General features: G+C 53.4%; 1 protein-coding gene and 1 pseudogene across 1 annotated transcript; one reads left to right on the top strand and one right to left on the bottom strand.

Moving 5' to 3' along the window:
• Positions 1-1570: 1570 nt before the first annotated feature.
• Positions 1571-2720, top strand: LOC119092320 (zinc finger protein 771-like). The gene is made up of 4 exons (XM_037215288.1): positions 1571-1575; positions 2042-2225; positions 2268-2498; positions 2601-2720. Exons 1-4 carry the CDS (start codon positions 1571-1573, stop codon positions 2718-2720), a joined length of 540 nt encoding a protein of 179 aa, XP_037071183.1.
• A 3316-nt stretch (positions 2721-6036) lies between these two features.
• Positions 6037-27664, bottom strand: part of LOC119092308 (long-chain-fatty-acid--CoA ligase 6-like) — a 24371-nt pseudogene continuing 2743 nt past the window's right edge.

Raw genomic sequence — 27664 nt, 5'->3', positions numbered from 1 at the left:
CCTGTATGTGACTGGGCGTTGCCGTGGCCGGGGTTGGGTTCGTGCCGAATTGTCCGGAATGTTTTTTGGTGAGTTCATCAAAAGCCTGTCCTTGATGTGGTCTCGATCTCGATTACCAGTTACATGCTTCAGTTATCGTAACACCCTGTGAAGCTGGATGTGGCAGGATAAGGCATTGCAGATCCCCGAAAGCTGTGATCCTTCCTGGGTATCCGCTGGAAGTCGCTATTGCTGTCGGTATCCGCAGTTGTATTGTGTTGTAAGTTGTATCGTGCTGTTGGTACCCGCTTCTGTTGCTGTCTACTATTGTCAGCGTGAGGAAGAGCTGGTGAACATATATTAGACGGTAGCAATAGCCTTATCTCTCGGAGAAGAACAGGAGAATGGAGATATAGATGCGTGCATGCATAATGCTCCTCACAAAATGCACTCACAGAGGAGCTGATGAGCTTCTGTTTTGAACGGCTCAGCGGAAATTTCGCTGGGCTTGCAGGTGCTGATGATGCCGTGCGCACCTCCGCCAGCAGCTGCCGCCTGCGGCCGGTCCCCGGCTGACCCTTCAGAAGCTGTCATCCTGGCACACCGGTGTGTGTCAGGATATGTGTGTCATCCTGACACGCCGCTGCTTGCATTGGTTGCCGTGAAATCTCGACGTGATGCCAAGCTCCATTTTTTAGATGTTTCTCCGGACGTGAAACCCAACCCAGAGGTGCTGCAGGCGGTTCTGGGTGATCCACCGGACGTGAAGCCTACCCTAAAGATGATGCAGTTGGCAAGAAACGCGGTGGTGCTTGGTACGTGTCATTTGTCTGACGCAACTGGTGCGTGTGCTTTTTTCAAAATCTGTATAACGTGTTTTGCTGCTATCTCCCGCTCGGTCTGATGTTACCAGTTTGGCATCTGCATTTGTGGGGCTGTCAGATCTGTTTTAACATTGCGCATGTTTTCGTCGTACTAGGTTCCGTCGGACCTTTGGTAGCGTACAACTATCAGTGATCCCAGTATTCCTTTTCTGTTTGCTGTTTGATAAAACAGTAGTCTGAAGATTTCGAATGCGCTGATCCTTGGAGTCTGGGGGCTCGTTAAGCAGTGCTTGTTGCGTGATCCCTGACGCCTACCATCCGATCGCGAAATTCTAGGTCAGCGGCAGAGTTTGGTAGCGAAAGTTTAACGAGCCGTAATGTTCGGCAAGGTCCGCTCTGCCCTCTGACGTCACCGTATGTACCGCTCTGCCCTCTAACGAGCCGTAATGTTCGGCAAGGTCCGCTCTGCCCTCTGACGTCACCTGACCTTTAGCGCGGCCGTAGGCCACCCCAGTCAGCAAGCAGTGAGCACCTGAAGCGACTCGAACCCAACCCGCCACCGGTGAATGAATTGGAAGGCAGACGCTCTAACCAACTGAGCCACCGGGCTGACCATCGGTCGTGTCTCTCAAACGAGTGTTACTCTTCCTCAAGTATAGTCTACCCCTGTTATGCCTGTCATGCTGGCTGGTATATGTGCTGTAAATATTTTTACTTGTCAACGGATTGGCATGAATATTTGCAGATGCTTCGTGAATGTCGTAGCAATGTTGCTAGTGGCAAATAGACCATTTCTTTTTATTTTATTTTCTGGGCCAGGTGGGCGCGAGTTGCCTCAGCGTTTATTTCGCAATTAAGAAGCTACCAAGCAGCAAACAACTGGCGTGAGCAAGCAACTGGTCTGCCACGTATTTGGACAGCTATCACTCTCGCCCGTAGCATGAGAACTATCCGAAATAATGCACGAAAAACGTGACCGTCACGAAACTCCCACTTTGTCAATTGAGTGTTCGGTTATCTGCAGTATTATAATAGTTGGCTGTCATGATGCCAATCGGGGTCTCACGGTTTCTTTCAGAAGCGGACAGCCCGATGAGACGAGACGCACCCGCAAGCGGACGAACAGACCAGGCGAGCAGGCTGGGACGCCAGGCATCGGGGAACGCCTCCCACTCCGACAGCGACACGCGAGAGTGAACGGAACGACCCGGCGACGACGACGACGACGGCGGCGGCAGCGACGCGGACTACGACGCGGACGAGGACGCCGTCTCGCGCCGGCCGCCGCACGGCCAGCAGCGGCTGTCGTGCGGCACCTGCGGCAGAGTGTGCCGCTGCGCCTGGGAGCTGCGGCGCCACAGTCACGCGCACACGGGCGCGCGGCCCGAACTGTGCCGCGTGTGCGGTCGCGGCTTCGCGCAGGCGGGCGCGCGCAACCAGCGCGAGCGCGCGCACGGCGACGAGCGGCCGTTCGCGTGTGCGACGTGCGGCAAGCGCTTCCGCTGGCGGCGCAACCTCACCTCGCACGCGCTCGTGCACTCGGATGAGAGCCCGCACGTGTGCGACGTGTGCGGGGCGCGCTTCAGCGGCGGCGGCGTTCTGGCCGCGTACGTGCGCATCCCCACCGGCGAGAAGCCCCACGCGTGCGACGTTTGCGGTCGCCCGTTCCGTCATCGAGGCACGCTGAAGGCGCACGTGCGCACGCACTCGGCCGAGCGGCCGTTCGCGTGCGGCGCGTGCGGCAGGACGTTCCGTATGCGGGCGTCGCTGACGGCGCACGCGCCCCGCTGCGGCGAGCCGGCGGAGCGGCCGCCGCGGTTCGCCTGCGTCGTGTGCGACAAGGTGCTCCAGCGCCAGAGAGACTTGGACAAGCACGCGTACGTGCACGAGGACGACGACTTCCGCTGCGGCGTCTGAGGCGGGAGGGGCGGTCGCCGGCGGGTCGTCGCTGGTGAGGCACCGCCGCTCGTCGCAGGACGGTGGCGAGCCGTGTCGCATGTGCAGTCGGCGCGTGTTCGGCTGTTGGTGGCGTGGTTTGTATCGGGCTGTTACGCTGGAGTCGGCAGTGTAGCTGAGTCTGGTGGAGCCGGCTTTGTGTTATCTTTATTGGGAACGTGTTTTATATTGGTGTGGTTTGTGCAACGGCGCTTTCTGTCTCGTCAGTAGCGAGTGCATGGACCATTGCGCGCGTTATGCTGTGCCGGTTGGCAGCATTGAAATCATAAATCCCACCAAACGAAGGTACCCTATCCCGCTTTGAAGCAATGCACTCGTCAGTATTTGCATGATGTGCCCGTGACGCGTGAACCCCACCGCGTGTGCGTTGGCGCTGGTGGCCGCCGTCGCTCGCGCCACCGCCGACTACAGCGCGCGTCGTCGGCATCAGTGCTCCTCACCACTGACGTGATCATCGACGTCGCACGAGCTCGTCGCACGAGCTCGTCGCACGAGCTCGTCCAGCGCACTCTCCCAGGGCGTGCCGGCGCGCGCCACGCCTGGTGCGGTCCAGCCGTCCTGACCGCTCGCCCGCGTGCCAGCGTGGACGAGCGCCTGGTGCGCCGACGAGCAGACCCGGAGCCAGGCCGGACGGCCTGACCGGTGCGGGTCAGCGGACCGGTGACGGATGCGTCGAGGCGATTTCACGAGCGACCGAACCGTGATTGGGGGGGGGGGGGGTAGCTTGGGTTGATGTGTCAATCCGAAACGGCTGTAGCCGGATTCCGCCATCCGCGTCGGGTGGAATTCAGTCATTTGTTCAGGATGCACGTGGCGTTTGCCAAAAGGCGATCGTGATAATACCTGCGAGGCTTTAAACAAGCGCTTCCCGACGTGACACTGGAGCATCAACAAGGCGGGCTCCTCAGCACGCCCTCGTTGGACGAGCGGTGGAGGCGGCGCATTTGGCCGTTTTTTTTTCGTTCCTGTGCTGCCGGCCGGTGCGTCTACGGCTTCATCATGCTGGCCGGCCAACGGCGCGGCAGCCTGCTGCGCTCGGGCGTCAGCTGACGTCGGGCCGGCCACATTGAAGCGCTTGTTTGTTAGGCACTTGTTCAATGGATGTGTCTTGCAGGAGCCGCCTTTGGAATGGGCTCGTGCGGACGGCTCCCTCGCGGTGTTTCATTATTGCTACGGCAAGAGATCCTGCCGAAGCGTTGGACCTCCGTGGTATTACTTCTGCTTAAACAAGTCCCACAGACGTTTCTTATAGGCATGCGGCATCGATTCTAAAATGAAACCTTATACACAACTGCGCCGCATAATGGAATGTGTGCTTCGAAGGCTTGTGTCCGTAAATACGTGCACTGCGAAACTAGTGCACATTAGTATCACACGACACAACTTCGAAGGCAACCCGCCATTTCTTTGGGAGCAAACGCTTATGGTCTTGACTCATAAGGGACGTCACTTCCAATGCAAAAATGTGGATTAGTGTTACTCGACAAAATTGGCATTTGCGCACCAATGGACCGGGCAGGCCCCTGGAGCCGCCAATGCGCGGACCCGCCCTGGATCCGCCGCTGAGCTGGTTGGTTCTGACGTCGTCCAGAGTTTCAGTTGCAGATGACCTGAAAAGGCTGATTGGCGGGCTGGTGGAGAGGACTCCGTAACAAAGGAACGCGTCGCGCGTCGACACGCAGCCATTTTGTTGTGCCAGTGGCGCCCATATTAGCGCTCATGGTTCACGGCGCAACCGGGGCTCGAACCTGGGTCTCCCAGGTGGGAACCGAGGTCACTAACCTCGCAGCAAAATACGACTGTTCCGCGGTGGCCGCTGCTCTTCTGTGACGAGAGTCACTTATGTCGGTGGAATTTCCTGGTGGCGCATGATATTAAGGCTACAGCGGACGAACACTGAAATTCGGCGCCAAATTAGCCCGCGTAAGTCGTCATGCCGTGAATCAAACAAATGCAGCGCATTGGTTGTGCCGCTACGTGTGCTGAAGATGGAGGTCCCGACAGCGTAAGCCTAGAGAAAATGGTACAACGAAGGGTTTGCAGACCTTTGTCATGGCACCGCCGTCATCATCCAACATGCAGGCTGCAAAGTCAAGCTCGTCGAGAGCATTGGTAGTGGTACTGATGGCCTATGGGATGGCTTCAGATGACGTCATGCTTGGAAAAGTATCCCTTTAAGTAGGAAATGGCATGCCTTGACTTGGAGTGGATTTGCCCTGCAAACACATGGAACCATAGAAGAAGCATTTTTTCTCCTATTCGCATTCGCAAACTTTGAACAGACGCAGAAATTTGCAGCACATGCGTGAAAAGCAGTACCTGCTGTGGGACGGTAAGGTTTTTCGAACTCCTCTGGCCGAGGGTCAAACAAGAAATATGTAGATGCTGTTCCCTGCACGTTTTGCGTTTGTATTTACCACCAGTTGGTGCTTTCCTTCAGTTGGCACCAGCAGCAAGCTTTCGCTGTCGGCGGCCGATGTTAGCTGTTAAATTGCTTTTTTTGCTGCACCCAAAAAAACGAGCGCTGGGAAGACAGCGCTTGATGCCAAGTGACGCAAACACCAGACACACACGATATCAGTTAACTGTGATTTATACTACAATTTAAATAGTTAAGTCGATAATTGCTGATGTTCAATAGATGATGGGCAAAGGGCAGCTGGGCAAAGTGCAATCTCACTGAAGAGTGCTGAAGTGGATTCCTAAACTCCGCCCTGCAGGCTGAGTGCCAAATGCTACTTGAAATGTCGCGTCAGCATCATCGCCAGAGTATCTCTGGAACTCATGAGGGTACAAGAAAAGGCAGTGCTGGGCATGTTTTATATTGTGGCCCTTGGAAGGTCATAATGCACATGAAATGGAAAACACAAGACAGGAAGTGAGTGAGATGGAGGCAAACACCCTGATGATTTGAAGTTTATTTGCGATATATGTGCGCTAATTTCGAAACATTCGCATCCATAGTCACTTATCACTAACGCCAAGCCAGCGACATTCCGGGCGTGCAGAACCTTCGCACGACGTGGCAGGCACCAGCGGCAACGTCTCTGTTGCTATAGCAACAGCTGCATGTATTGTCTTGTGATCGTAGATCGGCGTTGTCATGGCAACGGCCGTAGTCGCGTGGTAGAACTACTACGTCCCGGCTGCACCTGCTGTGGCTGCCTTTTTGCGTATGTTGCTTGGAGGCTAGCCACCAGGGTCTAGCGGCTTTTCTTCCTCTGGGCCGCGCCGGGGGCTTCAGTGCTTTCTTTCTTCCCGTTGCTAGTAAATGAAGTCAGCGGCACCTGCGAAGCCACCGCGGCGGGGGAGGAATGAGCCGAAACGTGAGCGGCGTCTAAAGCCACCAAAGAGGCGGCCAAACCTGTTAAGCCGGCCTCGCCGGAGTCGGCCAAGCCTGCCCAGAAGACCAAGCCGACCAGAGAGGCGTCCGGAGAAACCCAAGCCTCCATTCCGGCCTCCCAGCAGACTCAGGCCGCTAGATCCGCCGAGGCTGCTACCTCCGCCAACGCCGCCAGATCCGCCGAGGCCCAATAATCCGCCGAGACCCCCAGATCTTCCGAGGCCTCCCAGGAGACCGAGACGTCTCAGCAGGAGCAAGCGGGTAAACCAGTTATCGTCGTCGAAGAAATCATCGTCGAAAAAGTCGTCATCGTCGAAGAAGTCGTCATCGAAGAAGTCGTCATCGAAGAAGTCGTCATCACCGAAGAAGTCATCATCGAAGAAGTCATCATCGAAGAAGTCGTCGTCGCCGAAAGGGCCGTCGTCGTCGCCGAAGCCGAAGCCGAAGCCGAAGGGGATCCTGGCATTGCAGCCGCCTGCCAGCACTGCCAGCAGCAGCAGCTGTAACATAAAGAGCGAGTGTCAGCGTCGCATGCCGAGGCTGAACAGGTCGGCATGGCCAAGCGTTGTGGGGGGGGGGGGGGGGGGAGTACCACCTCAGTCGAGAGACGGGCCTAATCTTCCGTCAGGTGCGATTCACGTGCGCTAGGTCTTGTTTGTCCTCGCTGACAACCGTCAGAGTCCAAAGTTGGCGAAGACCGACAAAAGAACGGGACTGGACAGGCTTTCTAACGGCGACAATAATGTCCGATTAAGCTTCCTTTCCATTCCTTTTCAATTTAGACTTTGGCGCCTCAACAAAGCGGCCACCTTATGAGAACAGAACAGCACACAAGTGCGAAGCATCGCAGTGAACGGCTTCATGACCCTAGTTCACAGCCTTTGTTTGAGATCTACAAAAACTAGGTTGGTCACGTTTACATTAAAATGGGCGTTTTAACTCCGATAGCGCCGTTAACGCAGCGCGTCTGTACTGAGATGCAAGCGTTTGAAAAATCACACGACTGCGTATATATATATATATATATATATATATATATATATGCGCGTGTGTTTCTGTGTGCGCGTGTGTGTGTGTGTCCGACATAATGCAAAGGGCCATCACAACACTGGCCAAGACCAACACATCAGTCATAGACCTTGGCGCAACACACAGAACCTTAGAAAACTATCGATCACAGGCGCAGCACCGTGTCACGACCTCTGACCCCGGCTCGTGCCCGGGGGTCGCTGATGTGTTGGCGAGGCACCGCTTACGACGGCAGGCTTTTGGACGCGACGAGAGCTTTTGGTGGCGCGAACGCCCGAAGGGACACGTGATTGGTAGCTCTCCATTTTCGTGCCATCACGACATTCGGAATCGACTTTGTAAGCTTTCTTCAAACCTTAAGTCAAGTCAAGTCAAGTCAAGTCAAGTCAAGTCAAGTCAAGTCAAGTCAAGTCACTTTTTGTGACTTGACCCCGGGAGTGGGCCTGCTCCGGGAATCAGCGTGGCAATGTGGAGATCCAAGATGTCTGCCAACCGACACATGGAAATCCAGTGTCGGTTGGCAGACATGTTACGCGGATCATGACTTATTCATGGCCGGGCATACAGCTCGTGCTCCTTTTTCGGTGGCTGGCAGCTGAATACGCCTGACGAATATGCAAGTAGATCATGACGATCAACTTCTCTGTATGTCACAAAGGTACATTTTCTCTTCGTTACGAGCTAGGGTGTACGCGGGCTACGTGCGTCTACACTGGGATGAAATTACTCTGAGCAGTGTCGGCGAAAGCCATCGCTAGAATCAAAACATTCCATCTGAGGCACGTCACTGATTCTGTGTGGCGTCCTTACAGCAAGGGTTCGATCGGACTATTCTCATGATGCATAAACAACGAGCTCTTATTCCCACAGGTATCCAGATGACGGAGTTTCCTTCGCTCTCTGCTAATGCCTACTCAGAACGGAGATTATGCTGTGTGCTACACACGTAACAGAGAGATCCGCCATCCTTTTCCTGCCGCGTGCAGATGAAAGATTTCAGGCTTATGTCTGTAAGCACGTGCAGGAAAATGGGTCGTATAAATCGCTTGTTTCACCATTTGTTTCACCATGTTGCTGAAGAAGAGCTGCTTTCAGTATTTGTTCCATCATGTTGCTGAAGATCAGTTGCTTTCAATACTTACGACATCACAGTTACGCGACGTGAAACAAGCGTGAAGTAGTTCGGATGGTAGAGTCCTCAACTACCTCCGAGTGCGACACCAGGGGCGGATCCCGCATCCATTCTAGGAGGACACGTCCTGATTTTTTTTTGCGCCGGCCTATGGCGAAACCAGAAGCGTTAAATAATTTATGCCTTCTTGGCGGGGGCATGCCCACCGTTACCGACATGCTCACCGTTACGTTCGCGACAATTTTGCGAATGCTACACAAAGCGCTTGAGTTTGGGAAACTTCTTTCAGATGGGAACAGTTATTTGGAGGTTCCTAGGATCCCAAATCTCAGCTATTCACATACGCTCACTTAGCATCTAATTCGTTGAATTCGATATGTCAGGGTAAAAACTCACTGCAAGATTTGGTTGCATGCAGTCGTTTTTTTAAACCATGTCTTCTTTTCTAGTGAGTTTTCTTTCTCTAAAATTCTGTTCAGTTTTGACCCGAATCCTAATCCGCCGTTTTTCATAACGCGGACTATACGGCTTACGAGAAAACACCCGGATTGGTCTGAACGAGATCTCAAGATTCATAAATTTGTATGTTGTTTGTTTGGTCAATGTTCAGCCTAATTATGCCAGGTGAAAGGCCAAATATTCGTGAAAATCCCACTTTTCAGCTTTTCAACATTATACACACGAGACTTTGTCTCATAGTGACACAATGACATCTATTTATGGTGTATAGCTCGGTCAATATAGCAACGTTGACCCATCGCGTGCGTTCCGCGGCACCGTCGGTTGCCTCAGTCGCCCGCACCGGCCGTAGATCGCTGAGGGTGCTACTAAAAAACCGCCACTGCTCCGAAACCAGAAAGGCTAGGAACACGTTCTTGGTGTCAAAACACGCGCAATAGAAATGCCATGGGGTATCTATTAAAAATGTGGGCACGATTACACAACATTCCGGAGAAGTACCATGAAAACCTGAGGAGGGTCGCTTGCACCCCCCCCCCCCCTCCCCCTCTCCTATCAGGGCGAGAGGGTTCACGTTAGGTTACGTTAGATTTAGCTAACAGAGTAGTTCACTTGTAGACTTTGTCAACGCATTTCCGGTGTAGCAAATCACGTCACATCTTAAATATGTAATTTCTATGAAAATGCGCTGCAGGGACCATTCCATTCAAACGGATATGTGACAGACCAGACCAGGCCAGACCAGGGTCTTCACGCCCGGGTCAGCTCCATGGTGCCGTCCGAAAGACAACGTTCAGGGGACATCACTGAGGCCGGTGGAGGCTTGGGCTTTTGCATGCTCCAAGCATCAGTTCGGTCATTGGCTGCCGTCGCAGGCGCACGCATTCGATTGGCTGCCGTCGCACGCGTACGCACCCCATCGGTTGGCATCGCACGTGTAAGCGCCTGCTAAGGTGGCTGGCTATTGGCTAGAGCAGCAAGGCGTCGTGAAAACCGGTGGTGGTCTTTCGACCCCGCTTTTCTCTTTTTGGCAGAGATGCAAAAAATATCTCTCTATTGCATGCTTTGGATTTCTATGGTGCAATTTCAAATGGCATGTTTCGTGATAACCTGCCCGGAACGTTGCCTATGCAGAGTTTTTATAATGACCTGTAAAGGTGTGCCTCCCCCACAACAAATATTGACTGTAAAGGAAGTTTTAAATACTCGTTCGGGCGCCTTAGCCATACGTCAGCTTGCAATGGGCTCATTTTTTGCTGTATTTGTGTAATTCCAAAAACTTTAAATCAGCTTTCCAATTTGGTATATGATTGTGACATGTCCTTGACATATATGACCCTGACAATGTCCTCGGTGGGTCCTGGGAGGAGTCGACAGAACCGGAAATAGTAGCCGATCTAACGAAAACGTTAAGCGTGTCTGTGTTCCACGCGAAACACAGCACATTCTTTCAAGCAGCAACTGCTTCCCTGGGCAAACACGCTGCATAAAAGGCAAGTTCTCTAGTCTTACGTCATCGCCTCCGCACGACAGTGCGACCTAAACATGAACTCCTATCGCAAACCGCATCGTTCCAATCGGCTCAGTTCGACGACCAGTGGACTTACCGCGAATTTGGCCTGCATGATGTCGCCTCCTGAGACCCCGCTCTGCCGAAGGAGGCCGCTGCACTGCGGTGGTGTTCTTTCCCGGGCGTTTTATACAGCTGCGGCGCCACACGACCTTCCCCCAGAGTTCGCGCCGCGCCCCGGTGACGCAGGTGCCGCGAACGTTGCGCGTGCCACCGACACGGGAAACCTGCTACTGGGTAAGTCAGTGGCACCCGCACACGTACACACACACACACACACACACACACACACACACACACACACACACACACACACACACACACACACACACACACACACACACACACACACACACACACACACACACACGCACGCTTCGGAAAGCACGCGCGCGCGCGCGCACGCAGGCACGCAGGCACGCACGCACACGCACACACACGCGCAAGCATACATGCACGCACGCACACGCACACGCAACCACGCGCACACATACACACATACACAGACACACGTACACACACTCACGCACGCACGCACGCACACGCGCACGCGCGCATACGCGCACACATTCACACGCACGCACGCGCGCACGCACACTTCGGGAAGCACATGGCGTGGCCGAAACGCTGGAAAGGCGGACGTCGAGTCATCCGGGCGTCATGCATGATTCTAGTTTCTAGAATCATGCATGTCGCATGATTGGTTTGACATAATACGTTTCACACACCGCACATGTACGGTGCGGTGTGTGTAAAGGTTGACATGGCCGCCATATGCTCGATATGGGTATTGTTTGCGAACATTGTAGAGATGCGCTCGTGATGTTTCAAGATGTCATATGCACGTTGGCCGCAAAATGAATCCCGGGAACAAAAACATGAGGGGAGTGAAAGCTGCTATAACGCTAGTGCGGCTATAACGTGACAGAGCCTTTCTGTGTGCAATAACTAACGGACAAAACCAAGTGCCTTAGTCTCGGTAACCTAACGGTCGGAAGCCATCCCTGCTTTTCATCTTATTAGATAAAGTCGTGAATGACAATCTGTTTCAGCACTGTCGATACCGATAAATTTGCGGACGTCATCGGAGAACTCCTCAAGGCGTTTCAGTATCCAAGCCCTATCTCTTGAGAACGATGCGGAGTTACCGATCGTTAGAACCATCTCGGTGTCTGTGGGCGTCGGTTCTGATTCTTCCCAGGCAGCACTCGTGCTCAGATCCCCTGCCTTGTAGGTGGGCGTGGCAGGTGGGGAGCACGCGGAAAACCTGCCGTAAGAGACGAAACCTGCGCGTGGGAGGCAGGTTTTCCACCCCTCTTATCTACAGGCAACCTCGCATTGGCTCAATTGAGTCGCAATAAGCGGATGGACGGATTATCCATGGATATATTAAGTAACGCCTGTTGTACTACCGAGACACTGCTCTGTACTTCCAGTGAGTTTCATTTTTGCCGATTTGGCATTTCTTTTTCAGCTTCCGCAATCCCAATAAGCTTTATTTCGCTTACACCAGTTTCCCAGCCCTACGTCTACGCAATGGCTAGAAGCGAGGTCTGCAATGGAGCTCATAGTGCTATGTCATCTTCCATGGGGCCTCGTACTGCTATGTCGCCTTGCATGGAGCCTCGTGGTGCAATGTCGCGTTGCATGGAGCCTCGCACTGCTATGCCGCCTTCCATGGAGCCTTGTAGTGCTATGTCGCCTTCCATGTAGCCCCATAGTGCAATTCACGTGTTACTTCGATCCGAGATCTTATCGAGCAGCCAAACTATCGGTAACCTGTGATAGAAGATCTGCTCCGGTGCTCTCAACGCCAGGTGTCTCCCAAAAACATCGCGTTTAAAATTATATGCCTGAAAATGCCTTAAGCGGTTGTATTTTTTTTTTGCATTTCGAATTCAGGTTAAAAAGTAGCTAGATAATACAGTAGTACCAGCCTTGTTCGTCGGAAAAACCAGGACAGTGGAGATATAGTTAGGTTGATGTTTCTGCAACATGCCTTTCTCGAAACAATAGCAGAGGTGAATTTGCAACTTCAACAACAACAGAACTTACTGCTATCATTATTTCGAGAAAGGCATGTTGCCGAAATATCAACCTAACTATGTCTCCATTCTCCTGTTTTCTTTCCGAGGAATAAGGCTTGATACTACTGTCTTATCTGGGCGGCTAATGTTTCTCGCCATTGCACTGAACAACTTAAAAATCCATTCATGCAGGTTTTGGATGCATCATCATGCAGTCTCTGCTATAAACCAACTAAGCTCGGCCCAGACAAGCAAACTCATCCAATGACCTGGTACCAACCTTTTTCAAGTGCACCCTTGCCCCAGTCCCCCCCCCCTAGACGTTTACCTATGGGGGTACCTCAAGAGTGTTGTTTGCGCTTAAATCAGGCAGACACAAGGTCAGCACAAGTGTAGATCAGCACTGTTATACATGGAACTGCAAAGCTATCTCGACTAACTTTCCGCAGTTGGTGTGCATGAAAACCACATTAAAATGCTGTACCCGAAATTATTTATTTTTCATGGATCACATACTCCCGTGTATAATTGAACAAAGGGCACATCAAAATAAGCCTGTATTTGTCCAACAAAAGTTAAAAATTTCACACGTCCGAAAATTCTATCACCCCCTAACAACGCGCGAGTTTCGGAACATGCCATTCCCGTTGTAATCTTGTTCTGGTTTTAGTCGCCGCAATTTCTTTCGCTGAATCTTGGTAGCATATGCTTTTTTCACATCAACGGCTCTGCCCCCCCCCCCCCCGCCCCCTATGGCAATGCCTCTCTTGGCTCATCTCTTCCCCTCGTCCCCAGAACCTTCCTCCGCAGCGTTCGCAGCACCACGGGAGCTGGTAATCGAAACTAGCAAACCCTCAATCGTCAGAAATCGTCATTACCAGGGGAGCCGTCATCGAGGTCGTCATCACGCCCGCCACCGGAGTGACGGGCCCGACCTCTGACCCGGCCTCGGCCGAAGAAGTCGAGACTGCCGACATCGCCGTCGCTGGCCGGCGCGGCCGCTGCCATCGTCACCACCATCACCAGCAGCAGCAGCAGCACCTGAAGTGGCCGCGAGCTTCAGAGCACCTTCGTCAGATGTGCCACCAGTCAGACGCATTTGCGACAGGGGACGATGGAAGCGATAGCAGACGTTATCACTACGTAGATACGTTATTACCACATTTATAGACACATTATCGGCCCACTTGTAGATACATTATCACCCGTAGGTACGTTATCACTACGTAGATGCGTTATCACTTCGTGTATACATTCTCGCAACATTTATCCGTTGTTACGCCGTAGGGGCATTATCACTACGTAGATATGCCATCACTGCGTGGACACGTTGTCACTACGCAGACACGCCATCACTACGTCGATACGTTATCATCACGTAGATACGCTATCACTACGTATATACGTTATCACCACGTAGATGAGTGTTTACTACGTGGATAATTTATCACCACGTGGCTGCATCATCACCATGTAGCTACGTTATCAGGATGAAAGTGCAGGCGGGTGGAGCTTAACGACTTTGGGAATCCATCCGGATAAAGGTAATCAATGCATTGGAACATACTCCTTTTTCTGAGGCACCTATGGGCGTGACAAAAGGGCGCCGGTAGTGCGGTGGTTAACGCGACTGTCTTAACCACTGCGCGTCTGGGAAACCAGAGGTACGGGGTTAAATTCCCCGCGGTGCCCGCCCTTTCTGCCAGGTGAGAGGCAGTATGTGTGTGTGTTATTGGGGCTTCACGACGCTCTCAGCTGCTGAGGCTGTATGACACACCCAGACACACACACACACGGTGCGACAATAGCAATGCCGCCCAATGAATTGTAGACGATACGTTCGCTTACATCGCCCATCAAGTGTCATACCCGCGCGGACTGGCTGTCCACATCTGACATGCTCGAAAACGAGCAGCCACTGCACTGACATGGCCGAAAACGAGCAGCCACTACAATGGCATGCCCGAAAACGAGCAGCCACTACAACGACATGCCCGAAAATGAGCAACCACTGCACTGCTTGCCCGAAAACGAGCAGCCACTGCACTGACATGCCCGAAAACGAGCAGCCACCGCGCTGACATGGCCGAAAAGGAGCAGCCACTGCACCGACATGCCCGAAAACGAGCAACCACTGCGGTGACATGCCCGAAAACGAGCAGCCATTGCGCTGACATGCCCGAGAACGAGCAACCACTACAATGACATGCCCGAAAACGAGCAACCACTGCACTGACATGCCCGAAAACGAGCAGCCACTGCGCTGACATGCCCGAAAACAAGCAGCCACTGCGCTGACATGGCCGAAAAGGAGCAGCCACTGCACTGACATGCCCGAAAACAAGCAGCCACTGCGCTGACATGCCTAAAAATGCCTGGAAGCGAGCAGATCAGTGATTTGGACACGATCGCGCGCGACAGTCTGCACAAACCGGCACGCAATTTTACCAGTGCATTTAACCGTTTGTCCTCCGTTGGTGTTTATCTCGTGTCGCCGCGGCACCTGAATGTCGATATCTGGACCGAATTTCCGGTTCATTGACGTCACGACCCGCTCGGCCTCGGGCCTCGCTCTCTGTCATGGGAGGGCGGCGGGGTGAAAGTAGCGACCGGAACTTGAAATGGGGGAAGGGGGTTTGGATAGCGAGATTTCAAAATCTGAGTGGTGGCCCCTTTTAAACTGTTGTGCATCGATTTGCGATGCACATATCAAGAGCACGAGGATGTCGCTGTTGAAAAGCGTGACGGACGTGGCATACAGGCGGCAGAGATTCGACGGCTTCTGAGCATTGTTGCTTAAAACGCTTTTAAAGCAAAAATCGTGCTAAAAAGGGCATTGGCGGGCGTGTGACTTTCTAAAATCGGTTCGAGGCTGAGCCAATAAAGTTGACCTGACCTTGACTTTGACATAACCTTCCCCACAGTCCTGATTCGTACCCATAAATCCACCACTTTGGTTTGCGTCCCAGATCTGGAATATAACTTTTAAAAATTGCTGGGTTGCAAAATCATTTTGATGTTGAGGCATGACTTCCCAATTTGAAGCTGAAGCTGTTGTAAGTTGATAATGATGATGCATGATTATATTGATGGTGATGGGTTTAAGACTTAGAATACCAGCGGTTCAGAACCTTTCTCCTTTTCAGTGGTCCAGTATTTCCTTGTTGTTAATGTGCATTTGGGGGAGGGGAGGGGGTAGAAGAGCATTCAGGGTACTCAAGTCAGCATGGGGTGAGCTCGGTCCCTCCCCCCCCCCCCCCCCCCCCCCCAAAACGGTACGAAGAGTCACCCCCGGTCAGCGACATGCCGTTTTGAGTCAGGCTAACTTATTCATTCCTGCCAAGGGCATTACAAAATCAAAATCCGATAGTTGCATGACAAGAGTGCTCGCATCGAAGTAGCCCAGATTGAAAAGCAGATCTCGGATTTGGACACTTGCTGAGAGCCTGCACCATTGCTTCTGATTGTCGCCAGCGGAGAATGGACCAGCAGAAGAGGTTCTCAGCGGAGGTACACGTTTACAAGCCGGCGCGTGGCTGCTTCATCACCACTGGACGTTAAGAGCACGTTCACGTGGGGAGGGGGGGGGGGAAGCAGACTGAGCAAGCATGACTTCGCCTCGTAGAAAAACTCGATAACTGTGCTGACAGAGTTGAACATCGCACATGTAGATTTAGCGCACAAGACAATCCTAGGGCGGCAATTTCATCTCAATTTGTTGGATGAGGGCGGTAGCCCTGGCCGATGCTTCGTGAATTTCACTCCCAAACTCGCTGCCAAAACTCCAACACTCCCTGGGAGTTCAGCGACTGTGACACCGTGCACACACGAAGGAACTTACCAGCAGAGGAGCTCCGAGACAGCGCATGCTGGGAAGTTTGAGAAGCAGTGATGTGCTAAGCATGGGTCCGGCCGAGTTTTATGCAACCCAAATGAGTCGCGGATAAATTTTTCAGCACTAAGCGTGTTTTCCAGCCACGGAAATGCGGGTGACGACGCGAACTGCTACCCGCATTCCTTGTATGTTGCCTCTCCATTTCTTCCCCTCAGTTCCTCACGCATTGGCTTTAGAAACACTGGATTAATCCTCACCCGGCGGATGGGGTGTTTGCTTGCATGTAGCCTGCAGATAGCTTGTGGAGACGGTAAGCCCGTGCCACGCGCGAATGGCCTATGAACTTATCACCATCACCCAAAACCGTGAGAAATGACGTCACGCAGGATCTCGATTTGGCTAGGAAGTGTATTTATTTAGTATTTAGCAGTGTTTAGTAGAAGTGTTGTTTATTTGGTAGTGAATTTATTTAGTTAGGGGAGGGCATTTAGCCATCTTCGATGGAATGTTTCCGATATCTCTTCCCTCCTTTGTTGGGAACTAATCGATCAGATTTCTCGATTTGAAGCGCACTCGATACTCCACACATACGTTGATAGTTTTCTTAATCCCTAAATATGTTTTGGGTGACCTCAAGACTACCAATGGTGGAGGGCATGCGTTCCGGCAAAAAGAGGCTGAGGAAGGTAACACTGGCAGGTAGCCTCACATACACCGGAGTTGTATGTGAAAGACAAAAATCGTATGTGCGCCAAAAATTTGGCTGCATATGAAGCATAAGTTATGACTTAAGGTCCTTACAGCCCTGTGCTAGGAGGGGGTGGATCTTACCATGCGTCACTATTAAGTGTTGCGTGTGAGACGTATATGTGTGCTGGGAATGATGACATGTGATAGCATGGCATGTCGCGCATGTCCTGATGTGAAACATCAGGTATCCGCAAAAATGCGTTTTGTTTCTGTGTTAAAGCACCTGCGTTCGACGTTGCTGAACGTTTTGAGCTTGTGTTCGTTTGAGCTCCTGTTCGTCATTTGCTAAAGATACAACCTTCAGTCTGCATGAAGACACCGTCTTCTGCACATTACAGCGCCACTTCAAGAAGAGAACAAAGAGGATAATTAACCTAATAGGACCTAGCCAAAGGTCAGGGTGGCCTGGACTGGCCTCTGTTGACCCAATCTATGCGTTTCAAGCGTTTATCATGAGGGTGTTGTCGCATATCAAGAGTATCGAGAAGGTAAACAAGTCATCCAGCGATACTTTCTACGATACTGGTTACGATAGCGTTAATGACAAGAGTGACAGGAGTAACAGGAGTAGCAGGAGTGACAGGAGTGACAGGAGTACAGGAGTAACAGGGGTAGCAGGAGTGACAGGAGTGACAGGAGTAACAGGAGTGACAGAAGTAGCAGGAATGACAGGAATGACAGGAGTGACAGGAGTGACAGGAGTGACAATGACAGCATTCTGACGGGAGTTAGACGAGTTTGCTGCAAAGCGTTTGCGACACACCCTATGCTTACAATATCAAAATTGGTGGAAACGGTGAAAATACCGAAATAAAGGTCGCATTCTTTGATTCTACACAATCGCGGATGAGATTTGAGTGTCAAAATTTGTCGAAGCTGGCGACTCTGAAACGCGTTCCGCAAACTTCAATTCATTAATATGTAATGCATCATATCATCTGTGACACCGTTATCCTGTCCCGGCGCGCACGAGAAGGCGGATGGATAACGAGAAGGCGGATGGATATCGAAAGGGCGGATGGATAACGAGAAGGCGGATGGATAACAAGAAGGTGTTAATCTCCAGTGCTATGCCGGTAAACTCAAACGCATCTATGCCGTTCCGCTGGTGTTCTTGAATCGTGTTAACATAGCCCTGTGCGGTGAATAACGCTTGAAATCCACGGAGGAGCCCTTCCTTGGAATTTCGTCGGGCGAGGCCCCAAAGGGAAGGTTGTTGTTCGAAAGCCATGTTTGTTAGATCAAGCAATTTTAAAACATGAAGTGCCCACTCAATAGCGGAAAACATGAAGCAAATAAGAGTTTTGTCACAGTTAAACACATTCGGATTCACTCGATTTCTTCCGTTCGTTAACGTGGTGATTTCACTGCGTTTGAAGACGCAGTTTTAGGGTATTCTCCACCGGCGGTGAATGCAAGATTTTGAACATTGGGTGCATATAAAAGCATATAATGTTAAGCCAAGCCGTATAATGCAATTTGTAGCATTTCACGTTCAAACCCACGTACAGTATGGCTCAGATCAGAGGTATTGAATGTGTGTCCACAGTAGCATTAGCGTTATCCTCGGAAAAAAACAGGAGAATGGAAATATAGATAGAGATATCACCTGATTTTTCGGAGGAATAAGGCTTATACTACTTTCTTATCTATGTGAATATGTCCTTCGGTAATACAATGGACAACTTACATAACAGTGAATGTGTGGTTTGAACGCAGTAAGCGCATTAAGATTTTATAGAGTGATCCTACTCTGGCGAAGATTTCACCACGGCAGATTTCGAAATATCCCGCTGAAAGCCGCTGAGCCAACGCTTGAGTCCGTCCATCCGTCCCTTCCTTCCTTCCTTCCTTCTGTCCGTCCGTCCGTCCGTCCGTCCGTCCGTCCGTCCGTCCGTCCGTCCGCCCGTCCATCCGTCCGTCCGTCCGTCCGTCCGTCCGTCCGTCCGTCCGCCCGCCCATCCGTCCGTCCGTCCGTGCGTCCGCCCGCCGGTCCGTCCGTCCGTGCGTCCGTCCTTTCGCCCGTGCGTCCGTACTTGCGCCCTTCCTTCCGTCCGTCCGTCCTTCTTTCCGTCCGTCCATCCGTTCGTCCGTCAACCCGTCTGTCCGTCCGTCCGTCCGTCCGTCCTTCCGTTCATCCATCCTTCCGTCCGTCCGTCCGTCATCCCAGCCGTCATCCCGTCCGTCCGTCGCTTCAAGCACTTCGGCATGCCAAGCCTAAACTTGGGCCGCCCGTCTCCCAGCCTTCTCGGTCGTGTGCTCCGGTTCGGTGGACAAACTTCGGTGCCGGTCTCGGGCCGATCCCGTACAGCGCCGTCGAAAGTAAGCAGGGGCCGGCGGCTCGACCCGCGCGTCAGGCGCTCACGCGTCCTTTGGACTCATGTTATCTAGCGGTCTGAGCTATGGATGAGCGTATACTCGGCATCAAAACTTTGAACAAATGAGCAATACTGTTGATTCACCTTTGTGAAGTGATGACCTTCGTTCGAACACGGCACAATGCCAGCACACTTATCCAGGCTGCTTTCATCAGGGGCAGGGTGCCAGTGTTCTCGCTCTGAACGATGCGGGCACGTTTCATCTGCACAATGATTCGTGCCGCCATGCCTTTTCGCTGAACGCGTGGTGCCCCGCGCATGGAATTGCGGAGCGGGGCCGCAGGTCACAGGCTTTCGTTCTCAGGCCTTTGGACTAGGTGCTTTGTTCTCCAATCTTCCTGAACTATCAGCTGTTAACGAATTTGCCTGCCCAGATCACCTTTCCAAATACGTTGGAGCAGTCATATCCGTATGTGCACTATCTGCATCTGTATCTACTCCACACAACCCTATTCGCATCTACTCCAAACCAGCCACTACTTTCCCATAACCCAGCACTGCCCCCCCCCCCCCCCACCCCACCCCACCCCGACCTCTGACCCCTCTCCTTCGGGCTGACAGCTGGCAGGCCCTTGTTCGCCGGTCGGCTGTCCGCCACGCCGCCGCCCGCCGGCTTGAGTGCTGCGGACCAGTCTGCCCCCGCAGGGGTGGCGGGGCTCCACTCGGCCTCCGCCGGTACAGCATCGGGCGCTGCGGCTGGTGATTGGCGGAGATGTGGGGTCGCGCCACGGAAGCTGTGCTTGTGTGACCGGTATTTAACGGTCTTTTGACAGCTGGCAAGGAAAGCCGAGGTGAAATAGGTTAGGATAATGAGGGAAAACTGCACGGCTTCCTGCATTTTCGGCACAAAAGGTCTACTTGACCTTTGACACTGGTGACGGCCGAGGCATTGTATCACCACATCGCTATATGGATGTGATTCACCTCCCCCACCCCAACCCCCCACCCCCACCCCCGTCGGCTCTCGGCCCGGGCCCGTGGCGCCGAAAAAGATCCCGTCATTGAGTGACGCTTCCAGATATGATGCATTCGCCGTTGAATAGTGCGCTGTGCTTTGGCTGTGCTTTGGCTGTGACTAGTGCGCTGTGCTTTGACTGTGCGGTGCGTAGCGTATTGCATGCAACGGACTTGCAGCAGCAAAACCACCCTCCGCTGTGAAAGATGCAATATCGGATGTTCTGCGCCCGAAACGCTGGCAATCACCGGGCACGCACAGATGCGTCGCACAGTCTGTATTGAGGCAGACTGCCGACATCTCACTCACCAACCGTCACCGACATCTCACTCACCAACCGTCGCCGACATCTCAATCGCCAGCCGTCACCACGCCTGGTAGGCGAATGTCAGCTCTCTACCTCGTCGCCTCGTCGACACGTTCGTTCGGTTACGTCGTCGTGCGCGTAAGGTACCGGTTCATCACACCGTAGGCTGTTCGAGACAGTCGTTCGGTACAGGCCGTCTGGGTAACCAGGTAACCAGAGGCTCGCCGCAAATGGCGGACATGTAGCCGGCAGGTGACAGACCTGTGCTCCGGACACGAAACAAAGCGTCAGAGGTCTACAGACTCATGTTCCGGACACGAAACACAGCAGCGGAGGCGTGCAGACTTGTGCTCCAGACACGAAACACAGCAGCGGAGGCGTGCAGACTTGTGCTCCAGACACGAAACACAGCAGCGGAGGCGTGCAGACTTGTGCTCCAGACACGAAACACGGCAGCGGAGGCATACAGACTTGTGCTCCGGACACGAAACACGGCAGCGGAGGCATACAGACTTGTGCTCCGGACACGAAACACAGCAGCGGAGGCATACAGACTTGTGCCCCAGACACGAAACACAGCAGCGGAGGTGTACAGACTTGTGCTCCGGACAAGAAACACGGCAGCGGAGGTGTGCAGACTTGTGCCCCGGACACGAAACACGGCAGCGGAGGCGTGCAGACTTGTGCTCCAGACACGAAACACAGCAGGACAATATCAGCAGCACTTGAGCCAAAACAGTTCGGCTCACTCGGGTCTACAGAGCCCGCCTTGGGCTCACAATGTCGAATGCGGGGTTCAGGTACGCGGGCCCAAAGGCGGCGAATATCCGCGCAAAGTTCGCCGCCTAACACAGGCCCGTCGCACATCCAGATTCGAGGTGAATTCCAGATACAGTACAAGTAGAGAACAGGGTAGAGGGTGTGGTGTTGTGCAAAGGCTGGCATTCGGACGCAGGGTTGCTCTCGTTAGGAAGCATTTTTTAAAGTCGCCCGTTGGACTCGTTGGCGCTACGCATATACCCGACTGGAACGGACTTCATTGCATCATCTTCATCTTCATCATCATCATTATCGTTTTCTTCTTCAATGCATTTCAGTCATAGTTCTGTTTGTTTATTGAAAAAGAACGGTCAGTTGGGGGCAAAAACATTGGTGGAAGCACCTTAACGTGCGCTTTGTTGCCACACAGTACCGTTTTCGTAGAGATATGTAGTTAAAGGGAGCTTTGCGAAGTTTCACATGGGAGTAACCAAATATCATCGCTTATTTTACGACTCAGCACATGTGAACAGTTCGTGTTCAGAAGATACGCGAAATGAGCGAGTCAGTACTGGGGCGATGAACATGTTTTCTTAACATTCTGATGAATGCCAACTCAATGCCAAGCGTCAATGAAAACACCAGCAGATGAGTCCACGTTGCAAAGCGGGATCTCATCAAAGAGTATGCACGGATTCTACCATCTCGCCTAGCATCACTCCAAAACGCACACACTTTCAACCACCGACAATCTGTATCAACGACGCCACCGCCATCAACAGCTGCGACGGCATCCCACCCATGTTCGCCGACGCACACGAGATGGCAGCACTGAGCGTCAGCCCAGTTTTGCGTAGAGATCATCCCAGCTGTGGCTTGAAAATATCGTCGCATTTCGGGTCGCTTTGACTTGAGACCAGGGGTGAGAAGGTTGTTTTGCACGCTGAAACGGGTCCGGGTGCAGGTAAATATCCTTTACCTGCGCGATTAGGGACAAGCGTCAGCGCACGCAGAAAGGATCGCAAAGTGCTGTTTGCACGCTGCACGTGGGAAACCGCGAGAACGCTTAGCTCCACAGCCTCAGCCGGCACTTACGGGGCTGGAAGCCTGTTCAGATTGCAACGCCTGTGCGTCTGTGTATCTCGGAGGAGGTAAATGCGGTTGCACGAATGACGGAGGTCTCGCGGGAAACAACCGCACGTTTTGGCGGAAAACAAGATGCACATTTGCAGTTGGATAGCCGCAGCCGCGCGCCAAATGGCCATTTCGCAGGTTTCAGACAGGCTGTATCAAGGCTTTCATTCCGTTCGCTTTGACTTGAGGCAAGAAGTGAGTTTGTTTTGTAGGCTGAAGGGATCCTTCTGCAGCAGCATGGCATTTAGGAATCACGGCAAGGTTGTTCCCAAGTTCACATTCGAATTCGGGTTTGAAATGATCACTTGGAATATCGCTTTGTAGTATGTACAATCAGTTGCCATCCTTGGAAAACATTCACGCGAGTCCCAAATGCAAAGCCCTGCGTATCAAAACCTGAAAGAGATCTGGGAGCCCAGTGTCATGAGGGTAAGTCAGGCAAGTAGCCACTGGGCTGCATTGCAACATCGCAGCGCAATATCTGGCCACTCACTGGCTACCAAAGCAAGTAGCCACTGAACTGCATTGCAACATCGCAGCGCAATACCTGGCCACTCACAGGCTACAAAGCAAGTAGCCACTGGCCGCAGTGCAACATCGCAGCGCAGTATCTGGCCACTCAATGGCTACACAGAAGCTCAACTACGCGCGCGAGGTCCTGCATGTAGTCGAACAATCGGATTTCAAAATACCGGTCTATCTGTCACGAAACGTGCAATTAATCGGGAGGGCACTAGAGTATGCGTAATTGACATTATCCAACCGCATCTATGTCTTCAATATTTCTTTTAGGCCGTGATGTCGGATCCGGCTGTTTACCCAGCTTATGCGAACTTCATAAGAGTTGCCGAGTCTGGTTGGCTTTTTCCGTTTCCTGTCCTGCTTTCTATTGACCTTACATTCTTTCTTGCCATATATATGTTCACTAAAATGCCGCGCATCTGTTCATCCTTCCTACCATTTCAACCCTTTTCTCTTTTTGATCACCTCTTCATATTTGCTTCACGTCCCATACATATCTCAGCTCATTTCGCACGCCCTTTCTTCGACGTCTCAATTGCTTCCCTTTCTCTCACTTCTCCTTGCTAATGCCATACCACCTGCCCCCTCGCTTCCTCACCCACACCTCCATCCCATCTCCCCTGTCACCCGCACCTCTATGCCCCGTCTCCCCTGTCACCCGCAACTCCATCCCCCATCTCCTCTGTCACCCGCAACTCCATCCCCCATCTCCCCTGTCACCCGCATCTCCATGCCCCATCTCCCCTGTCACCCGCGCCTCCATCCCCCCCCCTCCCCTGTCACCGCCCATCTGTCCCCCATCTCCCCTGCTACCCGCCCCCTGTCCCCTCGCCACCCGCCTCACCTGCTCATAGCCCTTGAGCGCAGCTTTTTCGGCCAGGCGCGCCATGTCCTCTAGCACCATCTCCCGCACCGCCTGCGACTGGCACAGCACCGACAGCGTGCCCGGGATGCCGGCGGAGGCGGCCCAGGCCTTCAGCGCGACCACGGCCGGCACCACCACCGCCACCACGTACGACTTGAGGCTGTCTCCGTGCACGAAGAGCTGCGCGACGAAGCGGGAGCCCAGGTAGACGGCCTCCACTTTCTCCGGCGCGACGTACTCGCCCTGAGAGACATGAAGGGGGAGGGGTAGTGGGAAATAATAATGACCGCCTGCATGATCCGGTAATATTAAATTCTTCCCAAATTTGGGTAGAATCAAGCATCCCGCCCAACGGCCTACGTCCATGAATCACACACCCATGAACTCTACGTCTATGAATCCTAAGCCCACGGGTCATGCAGACCCTATACCCAGTTGAAAGTACATCAGTAGCATTACTTAACGACGCGCTGTGCTACATCATGTCGACTGGCGCCAACTACCGGTCTCATCGCTAATACGCATGGGTAAAGAGGTCATCCAGTCACAACCTCTCTCCACGCATTGGCCGAAAATACGAACGCAGTAAGCAAGCCAACGATGAACGCGTGGCACATTGGCACATTGGTCCACCGCCCGCAGTCGCCCGACGCCGCGGGGTTGACCAGAAGCGAGCCGCCGACCTGCGCCAGTTTGAAGATGGGTTTCCTGCGGTCGATGATGCTGAGGGTGCCGGCTGGCGTCCACTGTCCCACGTCGCCGGTGTGAAGCCAGCCCTGCTCGTCCAGCGCCTCCCGCGTGCGCTCCGGGTCACGGTGGTAGCCCTGTGACGGCGCGGCCGAGGTTCCAGCTCAGTGACATGTCCCGGATGAAGTCAGCGGGGTGGAAGAGACGGTGGAGCGGTTCGGTTCCGTTCCGCATCCTGACTTTCCGGCTGGTTCTCATGCATTATCCACAGTACCTACGTTTGTGCTGAAACGCTCTTGTACCTCCCATACAAACCCCAGAAACACGAAGTTCTTCTTACGCATCACGTGATACTGCTCATCATGAACAACCGCCTCCTCCTCGTCTTCCTGAGTAACCCTGAAGATGTACCTCATACCTCTAGTGCACCATTCCCACCTTGAAGGCCGAGATCGTGTTCGAGACTGCCTTGAAGATATTGTTTGTGCATCCCCATCCCCTGTGCTAGTGCTGACTCCCTGTACATCCACGTCCACCTGGCGAAGATCACGTTGAAGGACCATGCTCATCTCGCTCCCTGTGCCGCCTGTCACTCTGAAGATTGCTTCTTCGACAGCCACTCGCCCGCGTCCCTCCTCACCCTGAAGACATCCGTTTCACACTCAAGTCATCGCCAGGGCCCTTCCTCGCCATGAAGCTCTCTGTCCCATGCTGAAGACATCGTCCTTCGACACTTAGTCATCGCCAGCGGCCCTCCTCACCCTGAAGACGTCGTCTTTCCGACACTGTAACCATCGTCCGCACCCCCCCCCCCCTCCCCCCTCCCCCCCCTTGAAGCTCTCCGCCTCACCCTGAAGACGTTGCTGCCGCACGCAGACTTCGCCCTGGCCGGATACGGCGAAGTAGCCCAGCTCCGGCACATCCACCAGCTTGACATCGCAGCAGGGCAGTGGCGGCCCCACGTGCTCGGGCCGCGCCTCTCCCGGCAGCGTCAGCGTGCAGGCGGCCGCGCACTCGGTCTGTCCGTACCCCTCCAGCACCTGCCGGCAGGAGGGGTCGGGCCCCACGGCCGTCAGCAGTAGCGGGTGTTGCGCGAGAGGGTAATTCGAGCGTCGAAAGACACGGTGGATGTTGCTTTGCGTACTGCCGGAAGGCGCTCTTGTCGGGTGCTTTAACTAGGACTGGGCCCCGGAAATGCTTGCTGGTTACGGTGCTTAAGTCCTGTGGAAGTCTTAAACGCTGAGTCTTACAGATATGTCTTTTAGGAGGCATACATTTTATGAACCAGGATCCAGGTCTCAGACTCACCGTCGAAGAATGCGTCCAAGAGACACGGGTGAGATCTTAATCTAGCATTGTGGTCTCTCGGTGTTCGCAGTATCCATGCAGCCTCCACCGCTAAATAACGTTGAACCCGGTAACGCGCGCCGAGTGCCCCTTCACACAAAACTTTATCGCTTCAAAACGTAGAGGCTTAAAATACAAGAACCATAAACTCGTTACTGACAGCGCAGCCAAAGCCTGACATGAAAAACCGAAAAATACACGTGACCGACTGTGTAGACGAAACCTAACATGAGAAACGAAAAAGACCACGTGGCGACTGGCAGTGCAAAGGAGGAATGTAATAGAAAACGAAGGAAAGGAGGGAGGGGGAGCCGACGCCTAAACATGAAAACGACAAAATACACGTGACTGACAGTGCAACCGGGCCTTACATGAAAACGACAAAAGGCACGTGACTGGCGGTGCAAGCCAAAGCCTAACATGAAAAAAACGAGAAAAAAAACACACGTGACTGACATGCAACCGGGGCCTTACATGCATAAACGACAAAGACACGTGGCTGAAAAAACGAAAAAAAACATACACGTGATTGACAGTGCAGCCGAAGCCAACATGAAAGAAACGAAAAAAAGACATGTGACTGACCGTGGCAGCGAGGGCGCAGCGTGCCGAAGGTGAGCACGGCGGAGGCGGTAGGCGCAGATCCCACCACCACCAGCCTCACCCTGCCCGCCGCGAGGCCCGCGTGCGCCGGAACACAAACCGGTCCCACCGAGTCATGCCGCACCACTGACCTGCGGCGGCGCACGCGGTCATGATAGGTCACAATAAGGCCCGCGCGCGCCGGAACACAAACCGGTCCCACACCGAGTCATGCCGCACCACTGATCTGCGGCGGCGCAGGCGGCCATGATAGGTCACAATAAGTCATGACTGGTCAGGAAATGCCACAGAAGGTCACGAAAGGACATGTGACAGTCATGGATAGGTCATGAAATGTCAGGACAGGCCACGGCAGGTCACAAACGGTCGCGGCATCTCGCCACAGACTATGGCAAGTCCCGACAGTAAACGACAGGTCAGGTCAGGCCAAAAAGGTCACAACAGGTCACGAGAGGTCATGGTGGCGGAGCACGAGTGCGCCGGTCACTGTGGGTCCTAACGGGTGCATGAAGGACTGCGCGTGCCATGGTGGGTCAAAGCGGGCTCCAGAGAGCCTAAAGATAGCTGTAAGGGGTCATTCCGGGGTCCCAGGCCATGGCAGATCATCGCAGGGCCTAAAGAAGCGTACGGATCACAAGCTGTCTCAGTGTGGTTGGAGCGCGGCGTGGAGGTTGTGGTGGGTCGGAGCAGGTCACAAGGAGTGCCCGGGAACCCGTGGGTCGTAGGGTCGCTGTCGTAAGGTCATGGTCAGCCGTGGGATGTTATTGCATCTGTCGTACGGTCATGTCAGCCGTGGGATGTTGTTGCATCTGTCGTAGGTCGTGGTCAGCCGTGGGATGTTGTTGCATCATGTTACCTATCTGCCGGCGTGCACGAAGGCACTAAGCATACAGAACTGCGCGCGACGGCAGTTGATGGGATTTCCTGCAGACACTAGGCTCATCTCCAGTTAGACAGATGCAGAGGGAACGGCAATCTTCGGCCCTTGGCCGTGGCCCTTGTACTACATACATTTGATGACTTCACCTTCCTGACTCTGCTTCGTATCTGACCATTCACCTTTCACCCGGGCCAGCATCATGCCATTCGCTTCGTGACCTCGGCCTGCGTTCAAACACTCACATCCAACCCCATTCCTGGCCTTTGACCCCCATCCCGGCGTCTGCTTCACCCCTGACCCCGACCCGCGCCGCGCCACTGACC

This window comes from Pollicipes pollicipes, unplaced genomic scaffold (genome assembly GCF_011947565.3).
Source record: "Pollicipes pollicipes isolate AB1234 unplaced genomic scaffold, Ppol_2.1 Scaffold_1600;HRSCAF=1878_pilon_pilon_pilon, whole genome shotgun sequence".
In the NCBI taxonomy this organism is placed as follows: domain Eukaryota; kingdom Metazoa; phylum Arthropoda; class Thecostraca; order Pollicipedomorpha; family Pollicipedidae; genus Pollicipes; species Pollicipes pollicipes.
The sequence above is the reverse complement of the archived record's forward strand: the minus strand, read 5'-3'. Positions and strand labels throughout refer to the sequence as shown.